This window comes from Nesoenas mayeri, assembly GCF_963082525.1.
Source record: "Nesoenas mayeri genome assembly, chromosome: 3".
NCBI classification, from domain to species: domain Eukaryota; kingdom Metazoa; phylum Chordata; class Aves; order Columbiformes; family Columbidae; genus Nesoenas; species Nesoenas mayeri.
Window position 1 is genome coordinate 111,474,664 of NC_137544.1, and position 18,313 is coordinate 111,492,976.

At 52.2% G+C, this 18,313-nt stretch overlaps 2 protein-coding genes across 5 annotated transcripts in view; both read left to right on the forward strand.

Moving 5' to 3' along the window:
• EHBP1 (EH domain binding protein 1) overlaps positions 1-10,645 on the forward strand; it is a 225,706-nt gene extending 215,061 nt beyond the window's left edge. For all 4 annotated transcript variants that reach the window (XM_080341320.1, XM_080341319.1, XM_080341318.1 and 1 more), the window contains 4 exons: positions 1,859-1,958; positions 3,098-3,171; positions 9,641-9,755; positions 9,893-10,645. In XM_080341320.1, coding sequence (XP_080197446.1) covers positions 1,859-1,958; positions 3,098-3,171; positions 9,641-9,755; positions 9,893-9,983 — 380 coding nt within the window. In that variant the 3' untranslated portion in view covers positions 9,984-10,645. The remainder of the gene's footprint in view (positions 1-1,858; positions 1,959-3,097; positions 3,172-9,640; positions 9,756-9,892) is intronic.
• A 3,860-nt stretch (positions 10,646-14,505) lies between these two features.
• On the forward strand, positions 14,506-17,498 carry OTX1 (orthodenticle homeobox 1; the record flags this gene model as incomplete). The annotated part of the gene is made up of 3 exons (XM_080342812.1): positions 14,506-15,317; positions 15,869-16,020; positions 16,746-17,498. Exons 1-3 carry the CDS (start codon positions 15,221-15,223, stop codon positions 17,496-17,498), a joined length of 1,002 nt encoding a protein of 333 aa, XP_080198938.1. The 5' UTR covers positions 14,506-15,220.
• Between the last annotated feature and the right edge of the window lie 815 nt (positions 17,499-18,313).

Consider the following 18,313-nt stretch of genomic DNA (forward strand, 5'->3'; position numbering starts at 1 on the left):
ATCACCCAGGAGCTGGACCCTGCTGCTGCTTCTTGGAAAAAGGCTGCACAGCCATCCTCACTTTAGGATGCTCTGTCCTCCCCATCTCGCCACTAGCAAATTGTATGCCCTAAAGCACCCTTCCAAGGAACAGTTTCATCAGCCTGGAGCTTCCCAGTTGCTACGTGGATAGGGGGGCATGTCTCATGACAGAAAGAAGAGCATACCAAATGGTGGAACTTTTTCTCACTGTGTGAGTCCACCAGCTGCACCAGAAGCTGTCCTGCTTCCCTCTTCATCTCCTTCACCCCTTTCTTTGTGTAGATGCACCAAGCCCATAGGCCACAGCAGAGGGAATCAAACTGTTTGGAGAAGGCCAGTGACATTCCCTTGCACACAGCAGGGTCACAGCCGGGTGAGGAGGTGGCTCTCGGTGCAGATCTGGGCTTGCACACTGCCATGGCAGTGGGGTATGAATGTGCGTGTGGCTGGCACATATATGCAAGCATTTCAAACTCTCCCATCCAGAAAATGAAAGTGTTCTTTTAGAGCAAACCATTATTTTTTTCTAGTGTCTTTCCAGCTTCTGGTGCTTCAAATTTCTTCTCTGCAGTTAAGATAGCTTCCCTGAGTGTACAGCACCTTGCATCAGAGATTTCAAAACCCTTTACCACAAACACCAAAGAACTTACTTTTAGCACCCTTGCAGACTAGTATGAGTGATTATCCCCATACTACTACACACAAGGTGTTTAAATGCAGAGATCTGCCCACAGTCTCTTGCTGAAGCAGTGTCAAAGCTGGGAGAAGTACTCAGAAGTCCCAGCTCATGGTCCTTTGCCACTATTCCAGATTTCTTCCCAGATTAACTATAACCATAAGAAATGTGTGAGGTTTGTAATTTGATGAGGACTGTATAATTTTTGCTCCTCAGCTCAACCTGAGACACGAGAATGGCAGGTCACTCAGAGATGCAGTCTCCACAAAGGACCTTGGTGAGGTTGCTCCTAGTCTCCCAGCTCAGAGAGAGTGAAATTTGGCTAAGCAACCCTGCTACCTGAAAGGACAGTCAGGAGCCTTCCAGATGCTTGTCTCCCTTTCCCCTATGTGGCTGATGGTGTGGGGGTGGTAACATGGGGACCTATAGTGTCTGGCAGAGCATAGTACAGCCTGCAAGGTGGGCTATGGAGGGTCCTGATCCTGCCTGCAAGGCAACAATGGACACAGGCTGGGGAAAGGGATGCTAGTCCATGCATACACATATGGGGACCGTCAGACACCTGCACCCCAAAAGGATTTGTATTTACACAGATGCTCCCTTTGACTGTGGGTGACAAGGAGCAGCTCTTTCCAGCTCATGGTCTGGAAGAGCGGCCATAAGCGCAGAGAAGCTCAGCAGGTGCCTCGGCCGAGGGTTCAGCGTTGTCATCTCTACAGCTCCTTTGATCCCTACCACATCATCCTGATTGCACTGGGTTTGGATGGGTGGGGTGGATCTTGCCCACAAGGATTGTTTTTGTGTTTGGACTAGACATCTTTTAGCAACAAGGTTTATTTCATTTGGAACATAGCAACAATATAGTTCTCGTGGAAGAATTTAAAAGACACAGTACTTTCTGAAAGGTGTTTATTTAGGTTGCGGTATCAGCATGGTAAAGAACATGAAAACGTACGCTGAATGATGTCTGCTTTTCAAGTTTTATTTATGGAGCAAATAGGGTTGGGCTGCAGGACTTGTAGTCATATGAAATTTTTGCTATTTGAGCGTATGCCTTGTAGTGCTCAATGATATTGCAGACCAATACTCCAAAACATGAATTGAAATATGTAGCTCAGTTTGTGAAATGCCATATAAATAGTGGAATTATTTCGATTGCAGGAAGAAACACAGAAGAAGAAGAAGCTATGATGCAGGAATGGTTCATGCTGGTTAATAAGAAGAATGCCTTAATAAGACGAATGAACCAACTTTCTCTCCTGTAAGTATGAATGGATACATGTACTTACAAAAGGATGATTTGCTGGGATATTTACTTAGCAGACAGATGCAAAACTTTTTTGTTTTCTTCCCATTAGACTTCAAAAATGTTCCCTTGAAAGTCAGTAGCATGGATGATTTGTGGAACACATTGAGTAACTTGTTTTTCTCATATTTCAGACTTGATAATTAGAAGTGTGCAATGACACAAGATTAGCCAGAGCTGTGGAAAAAAAAAAAAAAAAAATCAAATAGATATTAAGCAGAGTTACATTTTCCAAGGCCCAACAGTAGAATAAAATTACATTTTAGAAATGCGCAAACAGATTTGGATTGTGCCAGGTGAGGACTATTCAGAGAGACCAAAATTTGAGTCACTACCTGCTTCCTAGGAATCCTCAATCCCATCGCTATTTCAGCAGCAGCGGACTGCTGAAAGCATGTTAGTGAATCAGTCACGGGGTGATGACACCACTGATACTGCAACGTAAGGACAAGTAAACTTTTTCCACTAGCACTGGCAAGGAAGGGAGAAGACGCTGCTCGTTTTCAGAGACATTCTGCCCTCAGCGCTTCTTTCCAGCTTCTTTCAGTCTGAATATATTTCTTTCAGTAATGCCACCTAGTGTAGATGTCTGCATACTTCCCTGCGAAGAGCCTGTGCTCATGAATTTCTGACTGTGTCTGAACTTGACAGAAGATTCTACCTTCAAAATATTAACCTTTCTAATCCTATGTCTAATTTTCTTTATTCATTAGGGCAGAATGTATATAGAATAATACTTCCAGTATCATATTATCTTGGTGAATAGGCTGATGCTGGAATTTGTTCATTAGATCCAGAGGAATATTTTATACTTAGGACATTCCACAACAGCCGCTCCAAAGATGAATCTGAAATAATTATGTCCTGTAGCACAACTGAGTTAAACTAACAGAATTAAAGCCAACATTCTAGAAAATGAAAAGTCCCTGGTACTGAATATACCACCTGAGTGAGGTTTTAAGTTTGTGTATCATTTGTTTGGAGTAGCTTAAAGTTAAAGAGAAAAGTCCTAAAATCAATGTAAGTTAAAGGTTCTTTTAAGTGTTTAATGATTTAGTAATTAACATATTGATGAACTTTTGCAACTTGCCTAGGGAAAAAGAACATGACCTAGAAAGGCGCTACGAACTGTTGAACCGGGAGCTAAGAGCAATGCTTGCTATTGAAGGTAAGAGAAATGCTGGGTACTGAGGGAAGGAAAATGCTTCTTGCCTTAAAGTACCAAACATGGAGGCTTTTCTGAAGTTAAGAATTAATCCTGATGTTCACATAATTTCAAGTGCTAGCACACAGCAAATAGACTGGGTCTGCGAGCCCATTCTTAAGTTTTATTTGAAAAAAAAAAAAAGTCCAAGATATGGGACAAAGAAATGTGGTCTCCTTCGAATAAACATTGAAAAAAGTGATGGGGAGGTGAAGAATATTTGCCTGGGGTTTATTATTTTTTGTTGCAGTAATTCTCTCTGGGCTTTTCTGTGGCATTGCGCTGCTTTGGGTGCTGCAGAAAATGGGAAGGGTGACCCACCGAAGGGAGCCTTCTTCCATTTAGCGTTTCAGATCTAGTTTACAACAGTATCTCACTGCGGGGGAAAAAAAAAAAAAAGTCTCAGCAGTTTTGATGGTAAAATACTACATTTGCCAAGTAAATATTTCATCACAAGCAGCACTGGGATTAGTGAGATCCTTTGCACAGATTTTCTCCCTCCTCTGCAACTCTCCCAAGTTTAGTCACCTTACCTGAATGAAAACTCATGGGAAGATTGACACACGGGATAAATGAAACAATTGCATCCTTTCCGTAGGGCTTTCAAGTGAATTGTACAATAATCCAGGGGATGATTCATAATAAAAAATAAACATCCAGATAGCTTAAACCATTGCTTGCATTATTTTCTTATTTAAATATCTTAAGTGTTTTCTAATGCTGCACCGCTTATACCTCTCAGTCACAAATGCTGTCTTATAGTTCAAAGATGTTTGCTTAAAAGTTAATCCTTTGGGCTCTGTAAAATGGACCTTTTGTCTAATCAATGCAAATTGATTTTGCTATTCTGTATTGACCTCTCAACCCTTTGACTGTCCATGGTAATTTCTTTCTTCACCTGATAAGGTACCTGATCCATAATAAATCAATTCTAATTAGTTTGGAGACTTCACTGGTAGCATAAGTTTGTAGGAAAAAAGCAGCAGGTTTCAGGTAGCTTTTTCATATCTCTCCATCTGTGGTTATATTTTTTGCATAAGACTGTGTTCACTATATTCTTGGATAAACTTGAGTCGTGAATATATCCATTGCTTTCTGCAGAGGCAAGCCAAATTAATTGGGAATCAAATATTTAAAACATAAATACTCTAAAACCAGAGAGGAGCTAAGAGAAGTTGGATTGAAATCCGGAATTTCAATGTTTAATTGCCTCTTATCTGTTTTACTGTTTTGGAACGTCCTAGCAGCAGCCTTTGAATGTCTAGCAGGCTGTACCATTCACACGTTGACTTGAGCAAAAATCTGTCCTTTTTAAATTTCCTTTTTCTAAGTTCAGAGAGAGATGCCAAAACCCTCTTTTTTTTTTTTTCTTTTTTTTGGGGAGCGGGTGTTTTTATTCTGCTGGTGATACAGTAAACGGGGCTTTAGAGAGAAAACTTAAGTGCTGGAGAATTTCAGTTTTGTTTTTTATTTATACAACATAGTCTGCATTCAGCATTTTAACTCTCAGTTAAATTATTAGTCTGTGAGAAGTTTTAGCAGCTATCTGCTTTTACTTAAAAAAACATATTAAAGGAGAAACTCTCCCAAGGAAATGCCTGTGAAAAGTCAAAATACACATCTGTAACACCTCGCTCTCGATGTGTGCATGAGTGCTGTGTTACTTTCTGTGTCCGACATACACTGGGGTGCAAAGATGCACTTTTAGGACGCACCAGTAAAACCACACCATTTATATGTAATGCGATTTCCCTGAAGCAGGGCTGCCCAAACAGCTCGGCACTGTCTGTTCCGAGGCCATTTAGCCGATTGCTAATGAGCACTTGGGCTCCGTGAAAGAGTTGAAAAGACAGATCTCACACCAGCACCAATTCCAAACCTGAAATATATAGGCAGTAAAAAAAAAAAAATATATATATATATGCATATATATATAAAATATAACAGGACAGGACTGGTTTGTTTGTCTGATAGAAAGGCAGAACACAGCAACCCAAACTGGAACTTAAAAAAACAAAAAGTCTTTGGAAGGTGATAATTACTGTTTTGGTAAATTGCTCTAACTCTTCCACGCGTGACTGTGCCGTTTAAAAATCTATCAACCAATTTACTTAGCTAGTTGATGACAAGGAAGGGGGGAAAAAAAAAAGAGAGAGAGCGCCTTGCAAAAGGTAACAGCCTGCTGATTGCAGATAAAGGCGGTGTATTGGCGGCCGGCCCGCTTGCCTGCGCAGGCAGCGTGTGGGCAGCGCTGCCGTCTGGAGGTGCTGACCGTTCCGATGCTCAGTGGTGTGGAGATGGTGTCCTCTTAGCCAGCCACTAAAATGGAGGCATACGCAGCTGAATAGCCTTTTGGAGAGTTCCGGCACTTCACGCGGAACACATGAATGACTGAGGATGGTAAAAAAAAGCATACTTTTTTCTTCCTCCCCCTGTTTAGCTGTAGAGATAAGGAAGAGGTAACACGCTGCCTTCTGCTAGCTAGAAAGTGTTCCTCTCTTCCCGCTGCCGAGACTGCTCCGAACAAGAAAGGCCTGACATCCTTGCCTAATAGGCCAAAGAAAATATAGGTTACGGGGTTTGTTTTGAGCTGCACACACGGGAAGGCGCTCTGGCTGTCTGCTCAGGAGCAGGCCAGCTCGTGTGAGCAAGGTGCTGCCTTTCAGAGCCTGATTTTTACCACGCAGTGGCCGAGTGGCGGGATGCCTTTCTTTCAGCTACGTTTCCTTTTGCTCCTTTCTATTTTTTTTCATTCTAGATTTAATGCCTCCTTAGAAAAGATAAGTTCATTTTTGCACACCTTGGGGTGGTGTGTTCATTTTCTGCCCAAGAAATGGATCTTCTTTTGGATTTTGTACATCTTGATTTATTCTTGGCTTATAGTTTGAAGTGGGTGCTCTTCTAAAAGGATTTATGCATAGGTTCACTATTTTTGTAGTTATGGTTTATATGATAAGCTTTTTATATTTAAAATCAATATGTAATCCTGTGGAGGAGCTTATCCTCTAAAACCCCATTTGTAAATCTATTTTAGCTTTGTTACACCGCACAGCCACAGTATTCCATAGATTGATTAGGTTCAGCAGCAGAATCCTATCAAATGGCCTGCTCTGATGATGATGCAAACTCTTTCAGGATTGCTAGTTGACTGGAACTAAAGATAAGACCTAACTGCAATCCCCCAATGTGCTCTTTACAAAACTAGTGTTAATTTTCATCAAAGTGCCGGGCTTATTTATTATAGTGACGAGGTTGAAGGTTTTACTACAAGAACTTTCGACCATTTCTATTAAAGCATTTCTATGGGAACCGGCCGCCTGTTTGCTGAAAGTAATTATCAGTTGAAGCAGTGCAGGGGGGGAAAGACAATATGAAGTCAATGAAAATGAATAATTGAAAACATTTGTACTTTAACGTGAACTTAGCAAACTCTGTCATTTTAAACTGCCTGTCTTGAGCAGTGGCATGGGGGGCTTTAGCTTTCAACACTTTTAGCTCATATACTGCCTCAGAGCTTAATCCTATTTTTGTCCGGAGTGTAGCTTTTATAACAGTATTATTCTGAAATCTTCAAATTAATCACAGCCCATATTGTGGCTTCCCAGAGCTGCAGTCAGCCTGAGTAACTATATGTGACAGGTGTTATAGGTAATCCTAGCTTAAAAGGCACAACAGGTAGGAGTCAAACTTGAACACAGTTGCTTTTTTAAACATAGGGATGCTTCCTGAAACTGCTGCCTGACAGTATTTTGTTGGATAGAACAAAACTGCAATGTAATAACATATACAATGTTATTTAAATACTTTGTACTGGTTCCTCTTTTAACCAATTACTACTTTACTGTATTTTGGGGCGGGGGACAGGGGGCAGTCAGACTCATTTTCTAGGGAACAAAGTAAAAATGCAAGGGAATATTCCTGCCAGCAAGTTTTCTTGTGGCATGTTTCAAACACTAATAATAAGAAAACACAGAAACAAAACAAAACAAAAAAAACCCACCAGTTTTGTTCCATGAAGTCATAATATGGTGTTATTTACCCTACAAGGCCTATAAGATGGGGCAACAATAACTAAAGGTTGTAGAAAGAGACTTAACAGAGAAAAACAGCAGTGAAGGACTGAGCGAAAACTGTGCCGAAATATTTTGACTGATGTTTGCTGTTTCAAAAGCTAAAATTGCTGCTGGAACTGGAGAAGTAGGGGATAAAGGATGGGGGGGAAGCTTTAAAAATAAGAGCTTTTCAACTAAGTGAAAACCATCAAAACTGCAAAAAAAATTAAGTAGAGTCCAGGTAGAGATGGGGTTTCTCAATCTCCTTTTTATCTAGAACTTCATGTGCCCAGATGTGCTAGGGGAGACCGAGTCTCGGCACAATATCAGCAGAAGCAGGGAGAAAGTTAACCTGAAAGTTGGGGGACACGTCTAGGGAGAGGAAACACCCATGAAATTCTCTGCCACGTCTCTCTCCTTTTCTGCCCGGCTCACTGCTGCTGCCCCTCGCAAGCCGGGTTTGTCCCTTCGCAAGACAGGTTTGTCATGCTGAGATTGCATTGCACATGCAGTGGCTTTACTTCTGTGGGTAAAACCCTCCAATTTTGGGAAGCTCTGACTTGCAGAGGTGCAGAGTGGTGTGTTTTAAACGGGTCGAACTGAAGGAACCCTCCCCAAAAGGAGCAAAAGGGCAAGCAGCAGTGGAAATCGAGAGACTGCATTGAATATTCGCATCTAAAAGGCTGCTACCTAAATTCAAGCAGCTTTGTGGCAGGAGAAATGGCTTAGATTACCAGTAATTTTGGCACGTAGCTTCAATTCTAGTTTGTGTACACCTGGAAAATTATTTCCTTAACAGTGATGGAGGGGAAGCAATGCACTTGACAAATAAAGAGAAAAATGAAGGAGAAAAAGAACAGGAAAAACTCCTGGGAAGTTTGGGCAGTGGCCCACCAGACCAAATCCCTCCCCACTTGCAAAACACCACCGTTCATGTTTGCCTCTCCGGAGCATGTCTGCACACACATGTCGCCGTGGTTTTTCCCTGCACGTGTGGACCCCGAATCCACTCATGAGCCCATGTGCCCAGGCGGAAGGCGAGGGCGCGATAAAAGTGGTTACACATTCCTGCCTTTCTGCCGCTCTTCCAACCTTCATTGCATGATGATGCATCTAATTTTTAATTTGTAAATACAAGGCTGAATTCCCTCTAGCACCACTTGCTTTCATAAAGCTTCTGAGCAGTTTACTGTCTTGAATAAATTTGGCTTTGGAGGGGGGTCAGGGGGATTTGAACCACCACATTCTTGCGGGGTTTGTGAAGATTCACATGGTAACCGGTGGTGAGCATTGTTCGGGTTATCTGAATAAGCACCAGCCATGTGAGTTTTAACATGATCGCCCAGGGCAATGGAGAGCGTAGGGAGAAAGCCAAAAGGACTGCACCCTTTCTCCCCTACGCCTTCGGGAAGCGCGGCCGGGAGGAGGAGGAGGAAGAGGAGGAGGACACCGCCGAGCCGGTGGCGATGGCTTCTCCCGGTGGTTTTTTTTTTTGGAGCCGGTGTCCTCTTTCCCTCCCGCTCCTCATTTGTCCTGCTATCTCCCTCATCATCTACTGCTCCCGCTTTTCATTGTTTACCTTCTTAATGAGGGAGGCGGGGAGGACTGCGGCTTGACTGACAGCGACAAGCCCTTACGGTCTGGCTGGAGAGCCGGAGGCTGCGGGCCGGCCCCGGGGGACTGCGGCGGACGGGGCCGGGGGCTCCGCCGGGCCGGGGAGCGGCGAGAGAAAAATCCCTTTGGGAAAAGCGGGGCGGCCCCGTCCTGAGCCGCCTGCCAGCGCCGGGGGTGAAGGGGCCCCGCAATAATATGTAGCAAGTGTATTTTTACTTCAAAGAGGAAAATGCTAATTACCTGATACCTGCTTTTAAAATTACTGCGAAGCATATGGTGCCCAGTGTGAGATTCCTCCAGCTGCTAAGAGCGAGCGAGGAATTAGCAAAGAAGAGCCGGGTTGTAGGAAAATGGGCTTTCCTCATAGAAGGGGAAAACTTGTTAAATGTCGTTACCCATCCAGGAAACAAGTTCGTGGGGGGGGGGGGAAAAAAAAAAAAAAAAAACAACAACAACCAAAAAACCAAAACAAACAACGAAACGACCCAAAGTCTCTGTTGAGCTCCCCCAAGGCAGGTGGGCAGGAAGATAAAAGGCTGGCGGGCTGCGCTTGTCCCCGCGGTAGCTCCCACTGAGGAGAGCGGCAGTGGGCCGGGTTAGGCCAGGTTGTGCCGAACCGGGCTGTACTGGGCTCTGCCGGGCTGGGCCGGGCTTTGCCGGACCGCGCTTCCCGCCGCAGCAGCCCCGGTCCCGCTGCGGCCGGTTGCGCCCCGGCGGTGGCGGCCGCGGCGTCTCAGCGCTGGTTTTGTTTTGGTTTTCTCTGGCAGACTGGCAGAAGACCGAGGCGCAGAAGAGGCGAGAGCAGCTTTTGCTGGACGAACTCGTTATTCTCGTTAACAAACGGGACGCGCTGGTCAGGGACCTGGACGCCCAGGAGAAGCAGTGAGTCGGGTGGATGGGGGGGTGGCCCCCACGGAAAGTTTGGGCCAAGTCCGTGAGCGCCGTGGCTGTGGCGAGCTTGGCGCAGCCGCGCATCCTGCGCAGCCCCTCACCGCACTTCCTGCCACCTCTCTCCGCAGGGCCGAGGAAGAAGACGAGCATTTGGAGAGGACCCTCGAGCAAAACAAAGGCAAGATGGCCAAGAAGGAAGAGAAATGCATCCTCCAGTGAGCGGACCTCCAGCAGCCGTGGCAAAATCGCAGCGCGGCTCTTTCTTACGTTTTTAAAATGCCAACGTAACTGGGAAAAAAATGTTTTGGAAAAGAAAAAATTAAACTTTTTTCCATTTCTTAGGCCAGATATAATCTGTGCCGGGCCCCGCTCCATTGTTTTTTGGTTTCCATTCAAGCGAACTAGCATTGTACCATGGTTTCCTTGTGGGCTCAGCTCTCCTGCCGAAAGGGTTTGAAATGAAATCACCGAGACCCCGGCTGTGCAGGTGATGCCGGAGATGTGCGGAAGAAGCAGAAGAAATAAAGTCTGTCCTGGTTTTCTTTAGCAGGAGGAGGGCTGAGTTTTGAAATAAATACGTTTTTGTCGTAATAGGATTAGAGAAGGGGATATAGGAAAAAAAAAAACAACACATTGGGAATGGTTTCATCTAGTCCTGCCATATGTACTACTTAATAAGCTACCTACATTTTATAGTTAGGTCAGATCCACCCTAGTTATTATTAAAAATGTGCTGTATTTACGAATGTTTTATTTCAGCAGTTTTCCATTTTCTCGGGAGTAGAGCTGAGCTGCTCTGGTTTGGTCGGGGGGTTTCTCGGGGCATAAAGCCCAGGGAGCGGCTGCGAGTGGGGCGGCCCGGGGCAGCGCGTCTCTTCCCACCTGCGTCCCTCCGCGGGCCCGGGCCGCGCCACCGCTCCGTGTTATTTATTGCGCCCGGGCCGCGTCCCCTTCCGCACCCCGCCACCCCACCCCGTTCGTGTGCCCCCACGCGTGTCCCGCGCTCGCATTGTCCCTTCGTGGAGCTCGTCTCGTTTATTTATTACAATACCAAGTCATATATAAAATTTTCAATAAAAGCCGAATCTTTCTTACCGTAACTGCCGCTTTCCTCTTTACCTGGGAAACTCTCTCCATCCCTCCCTCCACCGGCCGGGGAGGGGGTCCGAGGGGCCGGGAAGGGCCCGACCCCGCGAGGGCCAGCGGGACTCGGCCGCCCCATGCCATCCCGGCCCCCGCGGCTTCGCCGAACGCAACGAAACCCACCAGAGGGAAAAGTTTTTCGTTTGTTTTTAATCAAAAGCAAGTCGGGGAGAGGGAGGCAAAACTTTTCCTTGCGGGGCCGATGCCGGCCGCCGGCCAGCGCGGGGGACGCGAGGCCAGAGCTCCGCTGCGGCCGCGGCGGTGCAAGGAGCGCACACGCGGAGACTTGAGCGGGCGGCAGAGCCGGAGGGAGCCCAAACCCCGCGGGGAGGCGGCTGCCGTCCCGGGAGAGACATCCCTCCTTCCCCCGCATCGGCGGCGGCTCTGGGTGCAACTGCGACCTGCTCCCCGCCGTGACCTCCCGCTACCACCAGAAAAATATTCCCCCGTGAAGGAAGGAAGCGTCCGGCCTTGTGCGAGTGGCCGCCGATGCCCGCTGGTTGTACCGGCCCAGGGCCGGGGGCTGGGGGATGCCCCGGTGCCCGTCGGTGGGTTTGGTCCCTTGCGAATTTGGGGAGGATGCGCGGAGCGCCCCGCCGCCGGGAGGAAAGGCGCGGCAGAAAGTCGGCTCCGCCGTGACCCTCTGCCCTCCCCTCCAAGATACAGGGGCCGGGAAATGGGGGGACACACGCTCCGAGTGTTCCGCTGCCGCGGAAGGCAGCGGAGGCTCTGGAAGGGAGAGGGCGGCAAAGCCAACGGCGCTGCCTACCCGGCTGGACAGCGGGAGTTGCTGAGCCCCGAAGCTTGGGGCTGCATCGAGGGGCGAGGAGGCCGCGAGTGCGGGCGGACTCCCCTCACCCCGGGGGCTGGTGCTTGTCTGTCTTTTAATTCGAAAGAAGTAACTCAGCCCCTGGGCTGCAGGAAAAATAAGCGGGTCCCATTCCCTACGGTCCCCAGCCCAGAAACCGGCCGCAAGAGCCCCCCCGCCCCGTGGCCAGCCCGAGCTGCCCGAGCTGCCTCTGCCCTTCCTCGTCGGCGGGGCCGGGGGGACGCGCGGCCCAGCCCCCTGCCCGCCCGCAGCCTCTGCCCGGCCGCCGACCTTACCTGGGCGCAGCGGGGAGGGTGCACGCTCCGTCCGGCAGAGGGAAAGGGGGGTCAGGGGGGCCGGGACCGTCAGCCCGGGGGCGGCGAGCCCTGCGCCCGCCCTGCCCGCAGCCCCTCGCCAAGCCTGCGGGGAGGCGCCCGCAATTGGGGACTGGGCAACCGCGGTGGTTGCGGGGAGCGTTGCGGAGGTACACATACCCCCCTCGGTGTGGGGGGCGGCTGCTGTCCGCCAGGACCGGGGCTGCCCCGGCGGGGGGAAGTGATGAGAAGGCGGCGGGGCCGGGGAAACGCAAACCGGCCCAGGAACTGCCTCGGCGGGATCGGGGCAAATCGCGAGGGGAAGGGGAGCTGAAAAGGGGGGAACTGCCCCCCCCAACCCTCCCTTCTCCCTCTTCCTCCTCTGTTCGCTTTTTTGTGAATGGGCCGCGGCGCCTTTGTTGCGGGGCGAAGTGCCCGTGTCGCTGACTTTTGCGGGCGAGCGGAGGAGCTTGTAAAGCTCCTCGTCTCTCCCCATCTCGGCCCATCGTCTCCCTCCCGGCCGGATCAGACGGTTCACTTCTCGCCCGGGAAAACGAGAGGAAAAGAAGAAAAATAAAATAACACGAGGGAGAAAGAAAACTGCGCTTTGGTCGGGGCCGGCGGGCAGCGCCTTTGAACATTAGCTCGCTTTCAGCTCCAACTGCAATTAGAGGGAGTTGATTTGAGGAGACCAACAAAAGCCGCGCACCGGAGCCCTCGTTAGAGGTCTGGGACCGCTCCGCCGCCTGCGCGGCTGGAGCGCCCCGCTCCGCGCCCCCCACGCACCGATCCCGCCGCTTTGCGCCTGCCCCGCGCCGCTCCGCTTTTGCCGCCGCTGCGGTCAACGAGTCGGGCTGCACGGAGCGGTGCGGAGCGGCGCGGACGGGTGGGTCTCGTTCTCCCCCCCCGCACCCGTCTCTCTGCCGCCCCCGGGCCGCTCCCCGCGGCGCGGTGCAGCCCCTGAATTCAGGACACGCGGGGAAAGGTGCGGCCGCTGCTTTTTAATTATTATTTTAAAGCACAAAGTTTGGGCGAACCTCCAGACGGCGGGGGGGGCCGGGACCCCGCCTCCCCCCGCTCCCCACACCGCCTCCCCCCCTAGCAGCGCCCTCCGCGCAGGTGCAGGCAGCAGCCGAAACTTTTCCGCGGTGCTTTCGGCCGGCGGGGGCGCGGAGAGGCTCAGGGTGCTGCCGGGGGACACGAGCAGACTTGCGCGGTCGCGGAGCGGCTACCCTCGCACAACTTCTCTAACGATTCTCACCCCCTATCCCCTCCGCGGAAGTTGCGCGGGTCCTGCGCACCCACCCCTTCCAACGCCTTGCTCCGCCGGCCACTTCTCCGAGCCGCAGGGCCCGGGTCGGGCGCGTCGGCGGCGGGTGCGCGGGGGAGCGCGGAGAGGCGCGGAGCGGGGCGGGGGGGGGCGCGGAGGGAGCCGGCGCCCTGCGCTGCCATTGCCTGGGCGGCTGTCAGTCAGGCGGGGAGCGGCCGGGGATTGGCGCCGGGCTGGTTACGCAGATGCTTTGCGCGCACATACAAGGGTAGGGCCGGGGGTAGGTGATCAATCCTCATCAGGGCCAGGGCTCCATCGCCCCGACAGCGCGGGCCGCTGGCAAGGTAACCCGAGGCGCCCCGACAAGTTGGGGGTCCGCGGTTCGGCTTCGGGCATCGCCCCCCCGGCCCCCTTCCCCAGCCTGCCCCTCACCTGCCTGACCTCCCCCTACTCTTCCCCCCCGCCTTCCGCGCCCCCCACCTGCTCCTCCCTGCACGCAAGCCCCCGCTACGGCGGTCGCTCCGCAGGTGGCCGCGCAGGTGAGGCGGGCGGGGGCGGCGGGCACCGCGCTCCCCGACGGGGCGGGCGGCGGGACAGAGCGGGCCGGCGGCACCGCACCCGGGGTGCCTATGTATGTGCAGGGGGTGGGCACGGGCGGGCTGAGGCTGCCCCGGGATTTTCCTCGTTCTGTTTTCTTTTTTTTCCTTCATTTCTCGCTTTCTCCCCTGTCGCCGCCCGGGACGGTCCCGCTCCGCCGTGCTCTTCGGCAAAGTTATGCAACGCTAGGTCACGGCGCTGCCGCCCGACCTGCGTCCGGCCCCGGCCTGCCGGGGGCTGCCCGTCACCCCCACTCCGCGGGCCGGGTTGCCCGCGATGCCGCCGTGGGGGGGTCCCGGCCTCGGCAGAAGGGGCCGCCCCCGGGGCTCGGCGGGGCCGCCCGGGGTCTCTCCGCCCCTTCCTCCCGTCCGCGTTTATCTGCTGCTTTTTGCCACCGAGCCCGGCCGCTGCTTCACGAACCGGCGGCTGCTGGGTCCCGTGTGTCACCCCCCGGTTCTGCCGGAAGCCCCTCCAGCCCCGGGACGGGCCCCGCCGCTGTCCCGGCCCGGACTGTCGGCGCCGGCCGCCCGCTCGGGTGCCTGCGCTCTCTCTTTTCCTTTTTCCCTTTATAACTCTTATCCATTTCTAATTAAAACGTCCCTGTCTGCTCGCTTTTAAATTAATTATACTTCCCTCCTTTGGCACCTCCTTTTGATTCCTAATCCAATTATCTTTTTAAATAATTGCTTTATCTCTGCCCATCGCCGGGCACTGTTGCCTCTCGCCACTTGCACGCAACTCGTCTTCGTTTAAAATAAAACCAAATAATAATAATATTATTAATAATAAAAAAATTGCAGTTAAAGGCCGTCTGCCCGGTGCCCCAGCGCCGGGGTGCGCGCAGCCGCCAAGTTCCCGGGGCGCCCTTCGGCAGGACTTGGGGCGGCCGGACCCCTAACTCGCCTCTCTCTTGCTCTCTTCCCAGGCGCTCCGGCCTCACCTCTGCGCGGGGAAGAAATCCGCCTTTTTGTTTCCCGGTCCTCGTTGTTGTTTTATTTATTTTTTTTTTTTCCCTTTTTTTTTTTTTTTTTTTCCCCCTTCCTTTTGCCTGCGATCACTCGAGGACGTCGCGGCGGTGACGGCGGAACGGATCGAAAAGAACTCCTTTTATGCTGATTTTGTGCTCCATTTTTTAATCGTTGTTGTTTTTTAAATTTTTTTTGCCTCTTGTTTGGGTTTTTTTCGGGGGTTGTTTCTGTTGGGGCTTATTTTTCCCCCTGCTTTTCCCACCTCCTCACCCCACACATTTGATTTTTTTGTTATTATTATTTTATTTTTTAAATTTTTCTGCGGGACTTTGGAGGAAACGTGCCCGGCTTTTAGCATGATGTCTTACCTTAAACAGCCTCCTTACGGCATGAACGGGCTGGGGCTGCCGGGCCCCGCCATGGACCTGCTGCATCCCTCCGTGGGGTACCCAGGTGAGTGCCCCGCGCTGCAAACCCCTCCCCACCCACACCATTACCCACCCACGCCCTGGCGGGTCCTGCCCGGGAACAAGCAGAGGGAGAAAAGCTCCATCCGGGGAGGGTTTGGAGGAGTCCGTGGGGCCACACAATTTGGGGTGGAGGTGCCCCCCAATTTGCCTGTAGCCTGGGGTGAGAAGGGAGGACAGCAGCTGAATTTCCTCCTGTCCCCGGGGCTCCTTCATTCCTGCGGGGATTTTTAAAGATTAAAAAAAAAAAAAGGTAGATTTATTTAAACACAACGAAATCTCTCTGCTGCTGCTGCCGGGGCCAGGCCTGACTCTTCCTCAGTCCTGCACCACTCACCCGGGCTGCAGCGGGGCAGGGGCCGGCCCCGGCGGGCAGCGCAGGCTGGGTTTACAGGTGGCACTGTCGCTCGTCGGGCTCAGGGCAGGGGATGCTTCTCAGGCCCCTGCCCCAGGGGTGCTGGTATTCCCGTGCTGGGGATGGGGTGCGGGAGGTGCGCAGGGACCCAGCGTGACCGGCGTGGCGGTGCTTTTCCCCAGCCACCCCGCGGAAGCAGCGTCGGGAGCGGACCACCTTCACCCGCTCGCAGCTGGACGTGCTGGAGGCGCTTTTTGCTAAGACCCGCTACCCCGACATCTTCATGCGGGAGGAGGTCGCCCTGAAGATCAACCTACCCGAGTCCCGAGTCCAGGTACTGGCTTGGCATGGGGGGCATCCCGTGCTATCACGGGCTGGGTGGGATGTGAGGGCAGCCTGGCTGGGCTGGCATGATTCAGACTCGGCTCTCCATCCGCGCTCATCCCAGTTTCCTCGGGGCTGGAATGCACATGAGGTCCTGACCACTCATCTGTCCTGCAGTGGGGGCATCCAGACAGCGGGAGACTTTTATTTTTCTTTTTTATCCTCTTTTTGTTTGTGTGGGTTTTTTTTGTTTTTTTTTTTTTTTTTTTAATTTTTCTGTTTCCCTTCACATGCCCGTGGGTGTAGCAGCCCCACTGCTTGGGTCCTTCCCGGGGTGCTCCCTCTGGCACTGGTCCCCAAATGCCCAACGGGGTGGAATATGGAGGCAGCACCCCATTCAGAGTCTGTCTCCCAAAATCATATTTTATATCTGTGCCGGGAACAGGTACAAGCTGGGACATCCCAGCCGCTGGCCCTGGGCATCCTTGTTTGGGGCAGGACATGGGGTGGCCTGGGTGCCAGGCGGGACTTTTTTTTTCTGAGGTGCAGGGGAGTGTAGTGCTAATGGCTGGGTGTGGGTGCTGGGAGAACTGGTGCTGGGGTGAGGCTGGCAGGGTGCTTCCAGGGTGAGGAGGAGCGGCAAGGCAAGTGGGGAGTCCTCTGGGCCCACTGCTCACCCCACCACCCCTCCTCATTCTGCTGCTCATTCCCCTGCACCCCATTTACTCATTGCAGGTCTGGTTCAAGAACCGCCGTGCCAAATGCCGGCAGCAGCAGCAGAGTGGCGGCGGGGCCAAAAGCCGTCCGGCCAAGAAGAAATCCTCACCAGCTCGTGAGAGCTCGGGTTCGGAGAGCAGCGGGCAGTTCACACCACCAGCAGCGGCCTCCAGCTCAGCCTCTTCTTCCTCCTCCAGCTCTGCCTCATCAGCCCCGGCAGGTGCTCCAGCATCTCTCAGCACCCCGGCATCGTCCATCTGGAGCCCGGCTTCCATCTCTCCCGGCGCTGCGCCGGCGGGGGTGACAGTGCCTGAGCCTCTGCCGCCGGCTGCTGCGTCCTGCATGCAACGGGCTGGCCCCGCCGCCGCGGCCACCTCTGCCAGCTACCCTGTCTCGTATGGCCAAGGCGGGGGGTACGGGCAGGGTTACCCCACACCGCCCTCCTCATCCTATTTCGGGGGTGTGGATTGCAGCTCCTACCTGGCGCCCATGCACTCCCACCACCATCCCCACCAGCTCAGCCCCATGGGACCCTCCTCGGTGCCCGGCCACCACCACCACCACCCGCTGAGCCAGAGCTCAGGCCACCACCACCATCATCACCATCACCACCATCATCAGGGTTACGGCAGCACTGGGCTGCCCTTCAACTCCTCCGACTGCCTGGATTACAAGGAGCCTGCCGCCGCTGCCTCCTGGAAACTCAACTTCAACTCCCCCGACTGCCTTGACTACAAGGACCAGGCATCCTGGCGCTTCCAGGTCTTGTGAGGGGCTGACCGCTGTCCCCCCACACCACCACGGACCCCCAGCTTGGGGTCTTGCCACTGCCTCTCAGGCAGGACTCTGGCTCTGGCTCTTCCTCCTTCTCCTCCCCCCTCTTCGTTAGCAGTGGTGATGCCCCTGACAGGGGTCTTGCCACCCCCATCCCTATTGACTGATATTTATTTGCTTCCTGTGCCCCTTCAGTGGGTTCATTATAATTATTATTTTTTTAAATGCAACAGAAGAGGAGTTAAAAAAAAAAGCCTAGCGTCTCCCCTGCTGCCCCCCAGGCAGAGGCGCAGGCTGGCTCCTGCCCTGCCAGTGCCCCCCAACTTCTGTGGGGACCCTCGCCCCCTCTGAGTGTGGGACCCCCCAGCTCGCCAGTCCTGTACAGCCTCTTGCTGCTGGGAGCGGCAGGAATAATGTAAATACTTGGTCCGTTCCAGTGACCATGATTATTTTTAGTTGATGCTGTTGGGTGGCATTTATCTAGAGTCTAACAAGGAACAGAACTTTTAAAAAAAAATCTTTTTTAAATTTTAATTTTCTTCACTAAAAAGGAATCGTCCTGTTTTGCGTCCTCCGTTCGTCCTCGAGGACTCTGTGCAAGCTCAGCCGTGCTATCCCAGGGCTGGGGCAGTGGGAGGAGGGGCAGCAGTCCAGGGCGGGGGAGGAAGGGCTGCCCGGCCCATCCCCAACCTGCAGACCAAAACTGCCAAAACTTTTGGAAAACAAAAACAACAAAACCTTTAAAAAATAATAAAAAGGAAAGAAAGAAAAAAAAAGTTTCGGTTTACTTTTTTTTTGGGTGGGGGAGGGAT